Raw genomic sequence first — 17,678 nt, 5'->3', positions numbered from 1 at the left:
CTCGGCTGATTTCGAGTCGTGGTTAGAATACAGATTTGAATAAAAACGGGTGAATTCTCTATCCCGTCTTCACTGGTGACCACTGAGCCGTTTTCGGTTAGTATACTGGAGATCGGTGTGTGCTGCCTTTCGGCTTTCAGTAGGTTGGCCAATGTGCGTCCTGCTCTGTTACCCTCACCATATCTGCGTGCTCTATACGGGTCGACATATATAGTAGTTCCCTGGTAGCCAGTTTTTGAATTCCAAGAGGTTGCGATTAATATCTCAAAGCATTTCACTATCATGTTTATCAGTGTATCTCGCTTCCAGGTTCCCCAGGCGTTTCTCCACCTCCTCTAGCTCTATCCGTACAGCCTTCAACATACCTGTGGACGTAGAGAGCAGTATTCCCCTCACCCACACCTTAAAGGCCTCCCATAGGGTATGACAACTATCCACTGAGCCCCTGTTGAGTTCGAGGAAGTGCTCTACCTCTACATGCAGCTCCTCCGCAACCGCTGGGTCTTTAAGGATATCAGGTGGCATCCTCCATCTCCTGGCTGGAGGTTTTATGTTTCCTAATGTGATTGTCATCATGACAGGAGAGTGGTCTGAAAGGGTACGGGGGAGTATTTTGCAGTTTTCTATCTGATGCATGAGGTTTGTGGAAGCCAGCAAGTAGCCTATTCTGGACTCAGTGTCATGCACCGATGAGTAAAATGTGTATTGTCTCTTACATGGATGTAGTGTTCTCCAGGAGTCAACCATTGCCAATTGTGAGAGAATATGCAGCAGCATCCTTGCCGCCTTGGAGGGGGCCCGATGCTTTGCACTGGACCGATCCAGTGTAACATCAAGGATTGTATTGAAATCCCCCCACACAGGATTTGCTCCAGCCCCGTATATCCTATTGCATGTACCACATTCACATAAAAATCGGGGTCATCCAGGTTCGGCCCATAAGTATTTACCAACACCACCTCCCTTCCAGCTATACTGCCCCATACTAAGACGTAGCATCCATTGATGTCCACTTTGCCTTTTCCAAACCGAAAACCAACAGAGGGGTGTATAAGTGTCAAAACCCCTCTCGCCTGTGTGGAGTAGTCAGTATAGTATCTATTTAGTCCCCAGTTCTTCAAAGATGCCACGTTTACCTTTCAGAGTGCATGAGTCTCTTGTAGCATGACCACCTGTGGATAATGTCTGGTAACATAGGCTCCCACCTTTCTTGACTTGGCCTGATTGTTCAAACCCCGGATGTTCCACGTGAGGAGCTTTATCCTCAACCCCTTATCTCTTGCTCCGGCGGATGCCATGGCCGTGTGTTAATATCATTTTTCTAGTTCCGGTTTTCCCCGGACGGATGCCATGTGCAGCAATGTGACCACCACTTTTAACTTGTATCACCGTTCTAACTGGGTTCCAGAAACCCCAACTCCCTCCAGAACTCCCATAGACCCCAAAAAAAAGGATCTACCATAACATATTGGCCCCCTCCCCACATCATCTTCCCCAACATGATGATGTTGCCCAACAACGCTCGGAATTTTTCCGGTGGGCATTCACCCAAAAACAAAACTTGGATCTTTCCTGAGGGTTGCCTGTTGTCGCCATCTGTCCACCTTATAGGGGGCTCACGGCTCGAACCTACATTAAATTTGTGTCCAGGCCGCTCTTCGTGATGATTATTGATTCCCTGAGGCAAGGGTTAAATGATGGGAACCCCTCAATCTGCCGCGTCAAGCCCCTCCGCTCCAGGCTGGTTCCCGGCGTTCTGGTCATGCGCCTTGTCCCTGGGAGGTAAAGGAATAGAGGCCTCCACGTATGCCATGGCTTCTTTAGGATCTTCAAAGAAATGGGCTCTACCTCCATATTGAATTCTGATCTTCGCAGGAAAGATCAGGGCATAGGGTACCTTCTGCATCCGTAGTTGTCTTTTCACTGGCTCATAGGATCGGCGTTGTGCCTGCACCCCGGCAGAGAAGTCCGGGTATATATGAATTCTATTGTGTTCGAAGTGTAACGTTCCTTTCTCTCTAGAGAGCCGGAGGATGGCATCCCTGTCTCTATAGTTAAGGATATATGCAATTATGGTACGAGGCGGTGCCCCAGGTTTCGGCGGAGTCGCCAGGGTGCGGTGGGCCCTCTCAACCAGAAAATGCTCCGAGAGAGATTCAGGCCCCAGGATATCTTTTAAAAGTTGTTCTACTTGCCGCTCCATGTCACCCTTGCCAAAGGTCTCAGCAACCCCAACAATCCGTATGTTGTTTCTACGGGATCGGGATTCCAAATCCTTGCATTTATTCTGGGTTTTGCGAAGTTCAGATTTGAGTTGGGCTATGTCTTGGCCCTGTTGAGATATTATGTCTTCGCTTGCACTTATTCTATTCTCTGTTTCCGTTATTCGTGAACTCTCCTTCTCCACTCTGGCCTTCAAGGATCCGATCGTTGCCGCTATATCGTCCAACTTGACGTTGACAGCCATGAACCCATTCTGGACCAGTGTCGCTAGGCGTTCCAGGGGATCGTCATCTTGCCTGTCCGGGGGTTGATGCGACCCACCAGGCACCCCGCACGACTGGGAGTTAGCGAAGGAGTCCATTGGGCCCACCTTTTTGCCCCCTGCACCCTTCTTTTCAGTACGGCCCATGTAGGTTGATGGGCGTCTTCGGAGTGGGTTGTGTCCTCCCACGTAGTGAGTCGCTGACCAGGACCAAACAATATAGGGGCTCCTTGTCGTCTGCACCCGCCCCCGGGTTCGGATATCCGCCGACCTCCGCTTGCTCCCCCTATTTGATCGAGTATTGCAACCAGGTTGACCAGCCCCAGCCCCTTAGGATGTCCAGTGCACTCTAGTCTCTAGCAGGGCGTCACAACAACCCACCACGGGGGGCCAGCCCAAGCTCTATATTGCTGTGTCCATTTAGGGTGATGACGGGTCTCCCGTGTCACTGCAGGGCTAATTATGGGGCAGGTGGCAGTGTTTCACCCCTCGCCTGAGCGTACCGGGTATCAGTGACTGTGCGGTGCCAAATTGGCCCCTCCGGCCTCCTTGCTTTGATCCTGCACAACGTTTCTTCCACAGTATTCGCTGGCCCGCGTATTCTGCTTGCGGGGAATGGGGGCGGTGGGGGTTCCACACACTTGCGCCGCCGGCCGGCAGTATTTTACCTCGCCCTATCCAGGCACCCCGGTAGGAGCGTGTACAGTCCCACAGGGAGACCGTGGTGTCACGACCCACGTTGGTCGGGGCACAGGGCTTGCGCCGATGTACGCGCCCTCCAGCAGTCTAGGCCCTATATTGCTGGGCAGTGATGGGTCCGTTCAGGGCAGTGATGGTCTCCCGTGATGGGCCTTGATGCAGGTGGGAGAATTCCACCCCGTGCCCGGGTGCGCAAAGGTGTTAGTGTCTGCACAGATCGAAAATGGGCCCTCCGAACCTCCACGTCGTTTCCAACCCGCCGTGGTCGCTGGGCCGCGTGTGCTGTTTGCGGGGGCTGGAGGCGGCGGGGATTTCACTCACTTGTGCCGCCGGGCCGTCAGTGCGTTTTTCCCAGGCGCCTGGGCAGGAGCGGGACCAGTCCCCCAGGGAGGCGATGCCGCCTCGGCTCACGTTGGTCGGGCCTCCGCACGTCCGAGCAGCGGGCCTCCCTCCGTGTGTAAGCCTGAGGGAACCGGGCCACTGTGTCTCTAGTAGGCTCCGTACCCCTGCGCCCTCCGCCGCGCTCCTCCCCCACTGCGGCCTGGCCCTCAGCTTCACGCCTCCGGCCTCACATGAATATGTCTCAGAGCTGCTGGGCGGCCATGCTGCCTGCCCCTTGCCGGCACCTCTTCCAAGCAGGATATCTCAGCAGTCCAGCCACAGATTCGCCCGATTTTTTGGGGGTGTATGCAGAAGACCCTTCGCCTCCGGAATCTCCTCTACAGCTGCGTGTTGTGCGGCTCAGCAAGGATATTTATACTCAGGATTTTCGTCGGAGCCGGAGCTCTCCCTTCAGGCAGCCATCTTCGATGCGCTCAACAGCGCCCCCCCCACCTCCTCTGTTACTTTTAATTTGATCAGCAGCTCATTAATTTTTCACCTGTGGAATTCATTGATTTAGTACTTATTTCTCTCTACCCTCCTCTTGCTAAACTCCCACCCCCCAGCTGATCGCACCTAACAGCAACTGGGTCCTATGTGAAAAAGTGCTAGGGCAAACACCTTGCAAGACCCATACATCACAAAGCATGCACCTAAAGAGTGACAATCACTGTTTACCATACGGTACCACAATACACCAGGCTTGTAGCTGCTCTGAGTATGGCCGTTTCTGTTTCCGTTCATACTGTTGTGAAAACCACAATCAACTCAGCTCAGTATTCAGATGCATGTGCTGGCCCTGGATCAAGACAGAGTCAGTTGCTGAGATAAAGGTAGCTTGTATTGGGGACAATGGTGAATCATGTGTTGGCCAATATATCAAATATCAATGACAGTTCACCACTGTTTTTCTGGTGCTCAATGTTACAGAGCATCGTATAACCCCCATGGCTTGCCAACAACCCATGCAGCACATTTTAGTGCATTATTACTTACTTACATCCACTTTATGTATGTCTTTTAAATAGGGCCCTAGTTAGTGGCAGATTGTGTTCTAGCCACCAAACACTGTGCCACTCTCCTCTGGCACGGGCTGCTATCAGACCAGCTCTTTAATTTTGATGTCCTATGGTGTCCCATGAAAACGATCATTAACTTGCCCCCAAAGACAGTGAAGTTCCTGCTGTTGCCAATCAACTTCCAAATGGGGGTTTGTTAGCTGCTCCGAGCTAGCATTCGTGGGCACGCATGGAGCTGTGTGTGCGGATCATCACGACATTTCCTTGTATTTAAAATACAACATAAAAAATGTATACATGATTAATAAATGTATACATGATTGCAGTGTTTTTTTCTTTATTCCCATATGTACAATGCAACAGTAAACGTTGAAAACCACTGAGACAATGATTCTAGCAAGCTTTGCTCTGTGGCAGATGACAGTGAAGGTTGCATTGAAAGATAAGACGACCCTTGTCGCTCCCATTGGCAGAGTTATTGAAGACACACAGCAAAATATACGTCTGGACAGTACAGCTGGAATCATAAAAAAATACCTTAACATTAAGGGGGAGATTTGTGTCACTAAGCTATTTCAGAGATCAGTAGCCTTTGGTTCTTCAGATGTTTTGGACTACAGTTCCCATTATCCCTTTATAGAGATGGTCAAGGTTGAAGGCACATGGGAGTTACAGTGCAAAACATCCTTTGCATCACAATTGCAGACCACAACTTTTGAAGCTGCTATGTGTGGTTACTATACAGTCCATACCATAGGAACATGGCTTGGATCTCTGATCTCAGTCTCAAGTGATCCATGTTTAGATTATTGATCTGAGATCTGCAAAATATAAAGTTATGTACACTGTATTTCTATATTGATCAGGGGACAGGGGGTAGCATCACATCCTGTCTCTCAAATGTCTACATGTACTGTCAGCATAGCTATAGTAATGTTCTATGATAGACCTTCTTGTGGAAACACCAAATTTGACTCTCCAAATCAAGTGCAGTTATATCGTTAAAAAACACGTGTTTCTATATATAGCAAAGATTAATGTAGATCCCAGGTGCATGACAACTGCAAGCCCATATCATTACAGATACATGTGGTCGTGCGAGTGGCCTTTTTGCACATACATTATCAGGTTAGAAGGCCCCAGTGCAATGCAATGCCTCACCTCCCTTGCAAAAGACAAATGCAGCACATACGAATGTGCTTCTTATGGTCAAAGGGCCTGCTTCTACAACCATGACTAAACAATAATACATTGAACCCATGAAAAGCAGTTGAGAGTTTGTGTGATGTGGCAAATTGGCCAACTGTTACACCCTAATATATGGCATATGATTGCAAACAATAATTGAAGACGAGATAGTTGTGTTACCAGGTTAAAATGCATCTCAGCACGATTGTTTTTGTTATTATCACATTTTTAAAAAGCACTGCATGACCGGTTACTACAGTTTATGCACACTTTGAAATCATGTGGTGTTTTTTACTCAGTGTATCATTTTCAGAAGAATGAATGAATGAGTTGCCACATAAAGGATTATGACCTATCACTGAAGGCTGCCCAAATAATGCTGAATTGATTGCTTAACTCAGTTAGCGATCTTATGGCCCATAGAGACCTATACCGGCAACTTTATCCTTTATCATTGGTTCTGTTGTAACAAAGTGAGAACACTATTAAACATGAGATTGACATTATTGATAATTGACGCCATCAGGTAGCTTAGTCTTAATGAACTGTAACTTACAGGTAGGTAGCAAAACATTTTTTGCATCATTCACACTAGTGCCGTTGACCTTTTTGGCTTGAACTAGTTTCTTTAACCTTTGTAAAGTTCCCATTGACTCTGATTTATTTTCATCTGATTCTGTGACCTGTGGGAAAATAAATACATAATTAATTATGAGTGCAAATATGTAATTAAAAATGTAAAACCTGATAAAATTGGCAATGTGCAATTAATGTACACCATACCTGTGATAAAGTATACTTTATAGTTATACTGCAAGCCACTGTGGAGTTATTTGAATATACTAGGAGCACCAAAATGACTTGCAATGTCCTTTGTAGTGGTACTGTACACATACATGGAATTTAAGATTCACTCCACCCCCCCAATTCCTGATCTCATATTCCTTTCAGTGTGCACATTTATTTCTCTATTATTTATTTTGTTTGCTTATTATTTTTATGTGTCTTCTGTTTGATTGGAGTTTCCCCTACTATTTTCCTTTCCTGCAATTGTTGTTTTTCCTTGATCTTTTTCTCAGATTCTGTCTTTTCACATGCTCCTTTCCATTTGCGTGTATTTCTTCTTTAATTTCATTTTGTTTACTCATGTCTTTTCCAAATGTGTTCTTGTCTGTCCCACCTTTTTATTTCTATCCTCATACTACCTATTCTGTTCTATATTTTCTTTTGCCTTCTCTCTTCATTGGGCTGTATCTCCCTTCTTTTGACCCAGACACCCTTCTACCAGCCACACATAAGATACCCCGCCTAAACGACAATGCATCTTTTTTTAATATAATAGTGTGTTTTCCCTTAGCTATGCTAGGAGCTGGGGAATCATTTATTTTTTAAAACAAAGTTTTGCTCCAAATTAACTAATTTTATAAATGCAATACGTATACGTACAACTACAAGGAAGGATTAAGCAAGGAAAGAAACATAGTTATAAAACATGTTGATATTTTAATTCCTTTGCATGTAACTAAATCAAAATGCCCATTGCTCAAAACAACATCAATTGATGACCCCAACAAAATATTACAAATCATTGAGGTGGCATTCATTTCCACTACATTTAAATCACATTCACTCAACCCAATCATGTTTTTTTTAAACTTTTCTATTCTTTTTTATTTTTACATTTTTCACTGACACTTATTCAGTGTCACTACATCGTATTGGGTGGTAAATGTCGATGGATCTACATGCTTCAACCTCTGTATTGCCCACTTTTTTGTACAGCACATAGGTCACCCTCAGGATCGTGCAAAATATCTCTTTTATTTGATCTTGATTAGTTCATAATTTTCTTTGTTGGCTAATTCACAAGCTGCATGTAATAATCCTCTCTAATTCTAAACGTTGAAGGATTAAATCATAATCATTCATATTTCCCGCCACTTCTAAATGTAGAATGAGCAAATCAAAGCCATTTTTCAAGGATTACATCACGACCATTTTGTATTAAATGTATTTATTTGCATGTTGTTTAAAAAATTGTGTGTCCATATGCCTACGAGACTTGTCGTTGCTTTTCCTCTTGTTGCTCATGGAGAGATGCAGGTTCCTGTTCATTCAGTTACAACCGGCAATACTGTGTGTGTCCTCCCTAGAATTTACTTTGTGGAAATTAGTGCTACAGCCTGTTTTCAGCAAGTAACTTTCATTGTACATGCTGCAATGAATAAAGTTGTTTATGGATTGAATTATTTGGGTGCTTGACCATTTAAGAATTACTGTATTGTATTGTGAATCATCGCACTTCTGTGAAGTAATGTAATCTAAAGAATGAGGTGACCTGTGTGAATGCAAGACTCCTGATTGCTGCTTTGACAGAGAGTTGTCTCACAAGGCTTCCCTGTGGGCACATGTTAGGATGAATTATTGAACATTTTCAAGAAGGGATTTGGTGTTTAGAGGAACAGAGTCCATAGGCTTGGTTGCCCCTCTACATATCTGGCTGCCTCAATCTGAGTATTTGTTTTAGCTTGTTGGGCAGACCAATATACAGGATGTTCTACTGGTCAGTTTTCGCTCTCATTGTTGCCCTTAATCTTTTGACTCTTGCCCATTCTCCCAGGGCATTTCTGGCTGTATTCACAGGTGTCATATTGTAATGACTGCTTTAACTAACCTCCTGTATGTATGGTTCCATATTTGGAAGGGAGTTGGACTATACTGCATAGGGCATTTATTCTCGGTTTATGGACAATTGCTGTGTCATGTAGGGAAGTATCCAGGGAAGTATCCAGGGATCGTTTTGTGATGTTGGTTCCATCCTCACGGGCATTTGTTGCTTGTATTGCTAGTGAGACTGTGCTCTTTTTCATCCTGCTGACTTTATGGTTGAGAAGTAATCGTAGAGCGTGTATAGGTTGTGGGAGAATGTAATTACATATTCAAAGAGAGCTGTGTGTCTATGGCCTGTGTGTGAAATCCACTCTCCGTGCTGGCTAGGAGGTTGCACACAGATTTCATGTAAATGTTATCGAAGGCTGGTGAAAGGGCAGATAGCTATTGAACATGGCAGATTGTGAATTTGCTGGTGCAGCAGAATTTACTGATGGTCATTTGTATTGACCAGAGAAGGAAGTGTATCATCTCTGTGTTAGCTCTGTAGTCATGACTGTTTATTTCATTCTTTTCAGTGGAAAGAACCTGATGATTTAGTATATCAAATGCGACTAAAGGTCCAGCAGAACGACCATACTGCACAGCCCTCATCTAGGTTGGATAGTATGTACTACAGTACTGGGCCTCCTGTTAGTCTGAGAGATGGCTACTAGCCACTCAGCAGGATATGAGATTCATTATATTTTGTCTGATGGATGCTCACAAACATTTGAATTACTTCAGAAACAAGCAGGGAGTTGTGAGACTGGTCTACAGTCAATATTCTTATGAACTTTTCTTAACAGAGGGGCGGTAATTATAGATGTTTTGCAATATATTTGTGAGTAATGTATCAATCGGGCCATTAATTGCCTGCACTTGCAATTCAGCACATTCCCTGATATATTTTAACCAGCATGGGTTCTTGGAGCAATGCATGCGTTTTAGTTTATTGATGGTGGGGATAACCTGTCAAGAAATTAGGGATATTGGGTGGGTTTGTAGACTCCCCATTTATTCATTAGAGGCACAAGAGCTCTAGTCCCTGCCCTCCACATAGTTTTGTATAGAATGAATGCGTCCAGAAAGCCTATGGTCACTTTAAGCGTATACTAATGAAAATGTCCAAGATGTATTTGCAGAGAGTGTAAGTCAGGAATGCTGAGAGACTGGATCAGTGCTTGTATCATTGTTTATTATTTTCAGAAAAAGTTTTGCTCCTAATCAACTGCTCTTACCAATTTAATAAGCACACATAGCACCAGAAGGAAGGATCAAGCAAGGAAAAGAAGAAGCATATTTATAAAGCGTATTGATATTTTAATTAATGTACATGTCACTAAATTAAAAGGTCCATTGCTTAAAACAACATCAATTGATGACCACAACAAAATATTTCATCATTCAGGTGGCATTCATTACAACTACATTTGTATCACATTCACTCCCAATCATGTGTTTTTACTTTTTGTTTTAATTTCTTTTACGATTTAAGTTTTTCACTGACACTCCTTCAATGTCTCTACATTGTATCAGGTGTGTAACTAGTTATTTGTTATCTACAAATGTATTCCCACATCTAAACGTTGATAGATCTACATGCTTCAACCCTAGAACCTTACTCAAAATACCAATAACTTGCCGTCTATCCATATTTCTCTATGGTGACATGCAAGGGCGAAGCCATTTTGGTACCCCAAGCAGAATATTGTAATTTGCAGAGAAGATCTTGATAGCGTTGCACTCCCTTCTCCACATTAACACCTCTGCAATGTTGTTATGAAAAGGATACTGATCACTTCTGTTAGAACCTTATCAGTATAGGAGGAACTGCAAGTTGAATGAGGGCAATGTTAAGCATTCTCTAAGTTTGATGAGAAGTTGATGATGTCCTCGTTCTTACACCTATGATGCTTCAAATCTGATCATTTCCCCATTAATGCCCCTTTACAAATGCAATCACTCACACATTCTATGTGCAAAAAAGTGTCTACAAATCTGCAAGATGTATGTTAGCTGGGAGCAAGCAATGATGTACTGCAGTATTGACTCATCAAGCGGCCCACATTGTGTGCACGACTTCCCTGAATGTCCATATTAAGCCTAACCTTCCACCTCCCCTATTGTGTTTTTGGCAACTGATTTTAAAGAAAGGAAAAGCCTTTTAATGACTGAATAGTGGCACCCTTAAATTAATCAGCACCATTTTAGAGCAGAATACCGTAATGCAAACATGTATAGGAAGCATTATTAAAGAGTTGATTCTTTAATTATGGTCCAACGCGCTACTGCAACACGGAAGAGAGCGGCAGTCCTGGCTGAGATTTGCACCCCGGGACTTGAGCATTAGCTGAGCAGTGTGGAGACCGTGCAGCGTCCACCAGTGTGCCCGGAGAACAGAAGGCACTCAAAACCGAAAACCTGCAAATTTAACATCCCACTAACAAACGGAGCACTCTTTTGACGAGGTAAGCTCTGAGGCTGCCACTACCTCCTTTACTGAAACTAAACCTACGCTCCCTCCCCCTCCAATATCAACCTATTACGATCAGCGAGAAGAGGGGAACCTAAGCTGGGGTGCGAGTGGGCTGAAATATATCTGGGTGCATGCGAAAGGATTAACTGAGTACCATCTGTTTTACCCGTGGGGCTTTACTCCTGCTGGAGCCCCTCGGAGGTGTCGGCTACCGCTCCTTGCTGCTGGTGTTGTCTTTGTGCTCGCTGCCCCAGAGAGTTGTTATCGGGCGGCCCACGGCACGTCCCTAGGACACAGTGTAGCTGTGAAAGGATTGGTTGTGCCCACAGTCCGCCCCACTATAGAAGCCTGACAGAGGCTGAGAACACATGACATTTGGGCAAATGAGTTGCCGACTAACTCACTGGATGCATGACTCATGATTAATTCACTTCCCTGCTCTGGGATGTTGTTACTCCTCCTGTGATACTGTTCACTGTGGATCTTGAAAACTTTGAAACAGTCTGAGGAGCCCCTATAAGATTTTGAAGGAATTGTGATAATATTCATCCCCCCCATAAGGAGGTTTTATAATCGCAAACGTGAGTGTGTTAGCCAGGTTTCATAGAACAGTAATCATTGCTACATCGGTTGCATGTTTTAACAGAAAGTGGATAAAAGACTAAACAGTAGTAAAATGAAGTGGACTGAGAAGTCAATCAATTCTTAAAGGAAATAGTCCCGAAGCCCACACAGTGCCACAAAATACGCACGCGAAGGGCCCAAAAGAAAACGAGGAAAGAAAGAGTTCCTAAAAAACAGAATATCTCTGATATACAGCAACAAAAAATATTAGGATTCTTTGCAGGAATAGGCACCCAGCATAAAGGAAACATTGAATAAAAACAAACGGATGAGATTACCAAACAAGCAAAACGAGAACAAAATATGGAAGTAGAAGGGAAGGAAATAGATCCTAATGAAATCAGTCTAGAGCAACTCTTGCTGAATGATTACTCTCTAGACAACAATGGATCACTACTAAAATTATGCAACTCCATAAAACAGAAATCCTTGGGTGCCCCGCCAGGTCAGCAAAAATGAGAGAGTCAAATTAGCAACCTATATGTAACGCAAAATTTAGAAAGACTAAATAATTTGGAATGGCAGCAGAGGAGCAATGAAACTGAATTTTCAATGGAGAGAGATTACACAACTGGAAATAAGATAGGTAAGCCCACAGAGATCTCAGAAATGCTTGAGAAGCTGACTTGTAGAGTGGAAGCATCATTTATTTTATGTACAGAAGTGGCCTCAGAAAAACAGAGACTGTACTCACTTATGACGAAATTAATATTAAATAATGATGACTTAACAAGAGTAACATTGCCATCTATGAAAAAAAGTACCACCCCCAACCAGTTGGGAACCAGCCAAACCAAAGGAACTAAACGAAAGAATCGAAATGAAGGAAAGTAACAGAGAAAAGCAAGATGAGCGGAAACACCTAGATGATAAAATAACTGAGCTAGATGACTCAAACAACTCTTGGAAAATACAGGACTCAGTGAATATTGCTGCCAGGTCTGAAAAAGATACAATCGACGCATTGTGTGCCGAAATCTCAATGATGGAAGCAACACCAATCTCTGTTAGAGCAAAAAACGACCCAAAAGGACAAATAAAACAACAACACAAGTTAACAACAAAAAAGACAGTTAATATCCAGGATAAGCCTTGTATAGATGACAACAAAAGTAAAACACAAAGAGTAATCTCCAATTGTCAACCCGATGGCACCATGAGAACAGTGTGCCTGAATGGCCCCTTACACAACTGGATACAAATTCAAAATGCAAAGATAAGTACTCAAGCCTTCGTATCGGGACATCGAATATAGGAATCATAAGTAATAAGGAGAGCAACACTGAGACGAACAAAGAAAAACAAGAAAGCAAGGAAGAAACAGCAGATGGCCATAAAATACCATTGGAAGAATATGTAGCTAAAGTCAGGTGGGCCAACAGAACACACCCAGCCCCGGGAATGACCAATCAAGATGTAATGGCAGAAAGAAAGAGAGAAACATGGCATCAAGACCCCAATAAACAAATGGAGAGGCCAAAAAGAATGGAAGAAAAACACAATAAATAACAATAAGATGAAATTCAGCTTGGCCGTTTGACTAGATGAATTAAATACAACCAATGAAAACCCATTCCTAAATCATTCAGCACAAGTGCGACTATGGTCATCCATTCCAGGGCTATGGATGATATAAAGCAGGGACATGACAAAGATTGAGTTGCCTAACCTTGATAGCAATACAAACTGGTTGATAATCGCTTTACCTCATACACTGCAGTATCATTGCTTTGGGACAACGCATGTGAACTGTACAGAGAAGTACTATAACTTACGGTTTGTAAAATGATCAATGATGATCAAAAGTATAACGATAGACAAAAAATAAAAAATATCACAGCAACCCCATGTTAACAAGCTGTCACCTGGAATATAAGAAAGAGATAATCAGATGATCCCAAAGTGACCACTGCAGATTGCCAGTTGGAACACTAGAGGTTTCAAACATATAATAAAAGATAATCAGTCACTTGAAAAATTACGCACATGCGATATATTTATGCTTCAAGAGCTCTGGCTGGACTGTCCAATGTATATGGAGGAGTACCATATATACCAGGAACTAGCCAGTAAAGGCACAAAGGGAAGACCCTATGGAGGATTAATAATTAAATTGAGTCAGAAGTTTGGCTTCAAACAGATCACAATTGATCCCCAAAACAAAAATACACTGGTGGTAGAGATTGAACAACAGGCAATGGGAACATCTTGGAAACTACTGGTGGTAAATGTTTATGCTCCGCCAAAATTGGACGATTTAGGTGAGCCCAAGGAAAGAATTGAGAGTACATTAATAACAACAAATGCAAATATAAAGAACCAAATGGTTATAGTAGGAGGAGATCTGAATGCAAGATGCTATGACAATAGTGAATGTGCAGAATATGAAAACGTAAAGAAAAAGAGTACCATGACCCAAAGACCAGGGAATAAAAAGGGCGATGACTGGATAATGTCCCTGCGACAATGGGATCTTTCGTGAGGGGACATACCTGGAGCATATACCTGGAAGGGAAACAATAGTGTATCGACCCTAGATTATATTTTTGGGAATAATGTATGTCTAGAAAGAGCACAAATCTTGACAATAACCCAAATGATAAATAGCAACCACAAAATGCTAATTCTAGAAATGAATAAACAACTATATGAGAATTGCCCTAGTGGCTGCAAAAATATATTTGTCAACCATGCAGGAACGACCATTCGCTGGACAGGAGCCAACCTGGAAAGAATCAAAAAATAGTTCAAAATATTTTGCAAAGAGATAATGATTGAAATAAAACATCTGACAGTAGATGAAATTGAAAACAAGTTTTACGAATAATAAAGAAAACAGGTGAAAAGAAAATGAAACAAGAGACGCTATGCAAGAAAAATGTGTACACATATGTTGTGGCCGTCCGCGACCCAAAATGGGAAATGAAGAAAACATTACGAAAGTTACAGAACCTGAAGTTGAATTTCAACCAGTTTAAAGAACAAAGAAAGCTAATAAGAGGCTGTTACCAACAATGGTTGTGAGACCGAAAACACTCCATTCTAAATCAAAATTGGCCATCAATGATCATTGATCAATGATCATTGATCAATGAATATTAGCCAGCAAAAAAACAAAGAGCATATGGGCGAAACTGGCTAAAGCCAAAGGAGAGATGTGTACATTAACAGTGAATCCCAGCCAAGGAAATACATGGGTGACCTATTTACAACAAAAAGAAAACAACAGGCGGAAGAGCAGTTTAAACGAAAAATGGCAATTGCAGTTCACTGTCGAAAATATGAAAGCTGCGATCATAAAACTAAAAGACTCTCTAGCACCATACCCTAACGGACTCGCAAATACCATTTAAAAAAAAATTGGTTTTTATTAGGTTTTTACACATAAAAGTTCTCTCAATGAGAAAAGGAACAAAAGAAAAATGTACATATGGGTTCATAGACATTACACAGGTGGAAATAAAACCAAGATACAATGTAAAACTTTGTAACCATAGACCAAACTGAGTAACAGTGAGAACGTTCTACCTAGATTTTCTCGTTTTTCTTCATTCTCCTACACCTTCCCCCCTCCCCCCAGCCCCCAAGGACTAAGAAATCGTGTTACCAAGGAATCGTGCTTGTGTGGTCTTGTGGCCTTTGTCACAGATTGGAACTGTTTCGGTGTAGTGTGTTCGGGGGCTCTCCATTGGGAGGGTGTCTTGTCTTGATTTGGATGGTATCTGGTGGACAGTATGGGAATGGGATCAAAGCAGAGGGGAGGAGGGGAACAGTACCAAGAGGAGTGGGACCCAATCGAGCTCTACGGACAATGGACCCCATCTCCATCAGGGTGGGTGTCTTCTGATGTGTGTTTGCATAGGAAGTCTGACCACAGGACCTCACACTGTGTTGCCCTGCCGTGGAGTGAGGCAGTGATTTTTTCCATGGTGCATATGTTCATTACAGTGTTAATCCATTCATTCTCAGTTGGGGTCATAGCTGATTTCCACTTGGTGACTAATAAGGCCCGAGCCGCAAGCAGTAGATGGGGGGCTAGGCCTTGCACTCTCTTCCACTCATCCTCCACCCTCTCCAGACCAAATAGGACAAGATGAGGGTCTGCCTTCCTTTGAATCCTGTCCAGGAGTCTAATCCACCCCAAGACCTCATCCTAATAGATCCTAATCTTGGGACATCCCCACCACATGTGCCAATAGTCTGCAACTTGTCCACATTCACGCCAACAGAGGGGGGAGGATGACTGGTACATTTTGGATAGTTTATAAGGTACTGCCAGCGATGCAAGAGTTTGATAGAATGGAGTTTGTATTGGCACGATATGGATGTGCGTGTAGCCATGCGGCACATATTGTCCCACATGTCATCATCAATTTCCAACCCCATGTCTTTCTCCCAACGCGTTCTGAGATTATGTGTGTTCCCTCCCCCCGCCTCTACAAGTAGTTTATACATGGCGGAAATCAGGCCTTTCCTGTCAGTCTTGGTGTCCAAGAGTTTTTCGAAGGGGGTAAGTTATCTACTTAGTTTTGTCTTCCATGCCGCCTTCGTTAAGACCCCTTTGATCTGTAGGTAATGGAAAGTGGACAGTACGCCTATATTTAGGGCCTCTGTTAGTTTGGGGAGAGTGATGAAGGAATCACATCGGAGCAGCTGGCCTACCCTCTCTAGCCCCGCCTCATACCACGCCTGGAATCTCTCAACATTGGGGATGTGATTATTAATGCCCAGGGACCATAGGTGACTCAAGGGGAACGGCCATGTTGTGATTCCTCTCATCTCCGGACCCTCCCTCCATATTTCCCATATGGTGGCAAAGAGAGGATGCTCCTTCGTTTTCCTCAACACTCTCTTTCGTGGGGTCCATAGCCACTCTGAGAGTGTCGCGGGGTCTAATTAGTGGTTGTCCATCTCTATCCACTGTGGTTCTTTATGGTTGTGTAAATGAGGGATGAGCCCTCGCAGTTGAGCCGCAACATAGTACTTCTTGAGGTCTGGAAGGCCTACCCCTCCTTTGTCTTTGGGCAACGTTAATGTGTGATAGGCGATTCTGGCTTTTTTCCCCCGCCACAGAAACTTAAGGGTCGCTTTTCGAACCTCGGTGAAATATCGCTCTGGAATTTTAATGGGGAGCATCTGAAAGGGATAGAGAAACCTTGGGAGACATGTCATTTTTATGGCGTTAAGTCTGCCAAGCCACAAGATGGTTAATTTGTCCCACCTGGCTAGGTCCGCTTGGAATCTGGCAAGGCGTTTTGGGAAATTTGCCTCATATAGAGCGTCTATTCGTTTCGTGATTTGAATCCCCAAATATTGCATAGCGTCATGTTCTGGTGTCAGTCCAAGGGAGGAATATTTTGTTTCATTTATCTCTGGTGTCCCCCTGGAGGGGGAACAATATGGATTTGGACCGATTGACCCTAAACCCTGATAACTGGCCATATTCTTCAAGGAGGGATATAGCTTGCGGAATGGATCTAGCAGGGTTGACCACATGAAGGAGTATGTCGTCAGCATATAATGCCAGCTTGTGCTCTGTATGACCCAGGTGAATCCCTTCTATGCTGGTGTCTGATCATATTTTATGTGCAAAGTGGTTCGATAAGGCAAACAAGATGGCCGATAGTGGGCATCCGTGTCGGTTTCCTCGCTTCAACCGAAACCACCTGGAATATGTCCCATTCACGAACACCGAAGCTGTGGGCCCAGAGTAGACTGCCTGGATTCCCTTCCTAAGTCTAGGGCCCATTCCAATCTTGCAAAGGACTCCCATTATGAAGTCCCAGTCAACCCTATCGAACGCTTTTTCTGTGTCGATGGAAAATAATGAGGGGTCAGTGTCCAGGTTGTAGGAGGCATGTATCAGGCATGTATCAGGTGCAGGGTCTTACGCATGGGTCTTACGCATGGTGTCTGCACCCTGGCGACCCAGTATAAAGCCAACCTGGTCGGGGTGGATGAGGCGGGGCATGAATGACTCAATCCTAGCGGCCAGGAGCCTTGTGTATATCTTCGCGTCTATGTTGATCAGGGAAATGGGGTGATATGATCCACATTTTTTGGGATCTCTCCCTTCTTTCGGGATGACAGTTATGAGTGCTTTAACAAATGGATCTGGAGGTTTCCCGGTCTCTAGGATTTCATTAAATAAGTC

General features: G+C 43.7%; 1 protein-coding gene across 3 annotated transcripts in view; it reads right to left on the bottom strand.

Annotated features, from left to right (window-relative positions):
• SAMSN1 (SAM domain, SH3 domain and nuclear localization signals 1) overlaps nucleotides 1-17,678 on the bottom strand; it is a 1,266,558-nt gene that overhangs the window by 649,832 nt on the left and 599,048 nt on the right. For all 3 annotated transcript variants that reach the window (XM_069636417.1, XM_069636418.1, XM_069636419.1), the window contains one exon: nucleotides 6,329-6,455. In XM_069636417.1, the coding sequence (XP_069492518.1) occupies nucleotides 6,329-6,455 (127 nt within the window). The remainder of the gene's footprint in view (nucleotides 1-6,328; nucleotides 6,456-17,678) is intronic.

This window comes from Ambystoma mexicanum, chromosome 7p, assembly GCF_040938575.1.
Source record: "Ambystoma mexicanum isolate Mex_15411 chromosome 7p, UKY_AmexF1_1, whole genome shotgun sequence".
Classification (NCBI taxonomy): domain Eukaryota; kingdom Metazoa; phylum Chordata; class Amphibia; order Caudata; family Ambystomatidae; genus Ambystoma; species Ambystoma mexicanum.
This window is presented reverse-complemented; position numbering and strand designations above follow the sequence as displayed.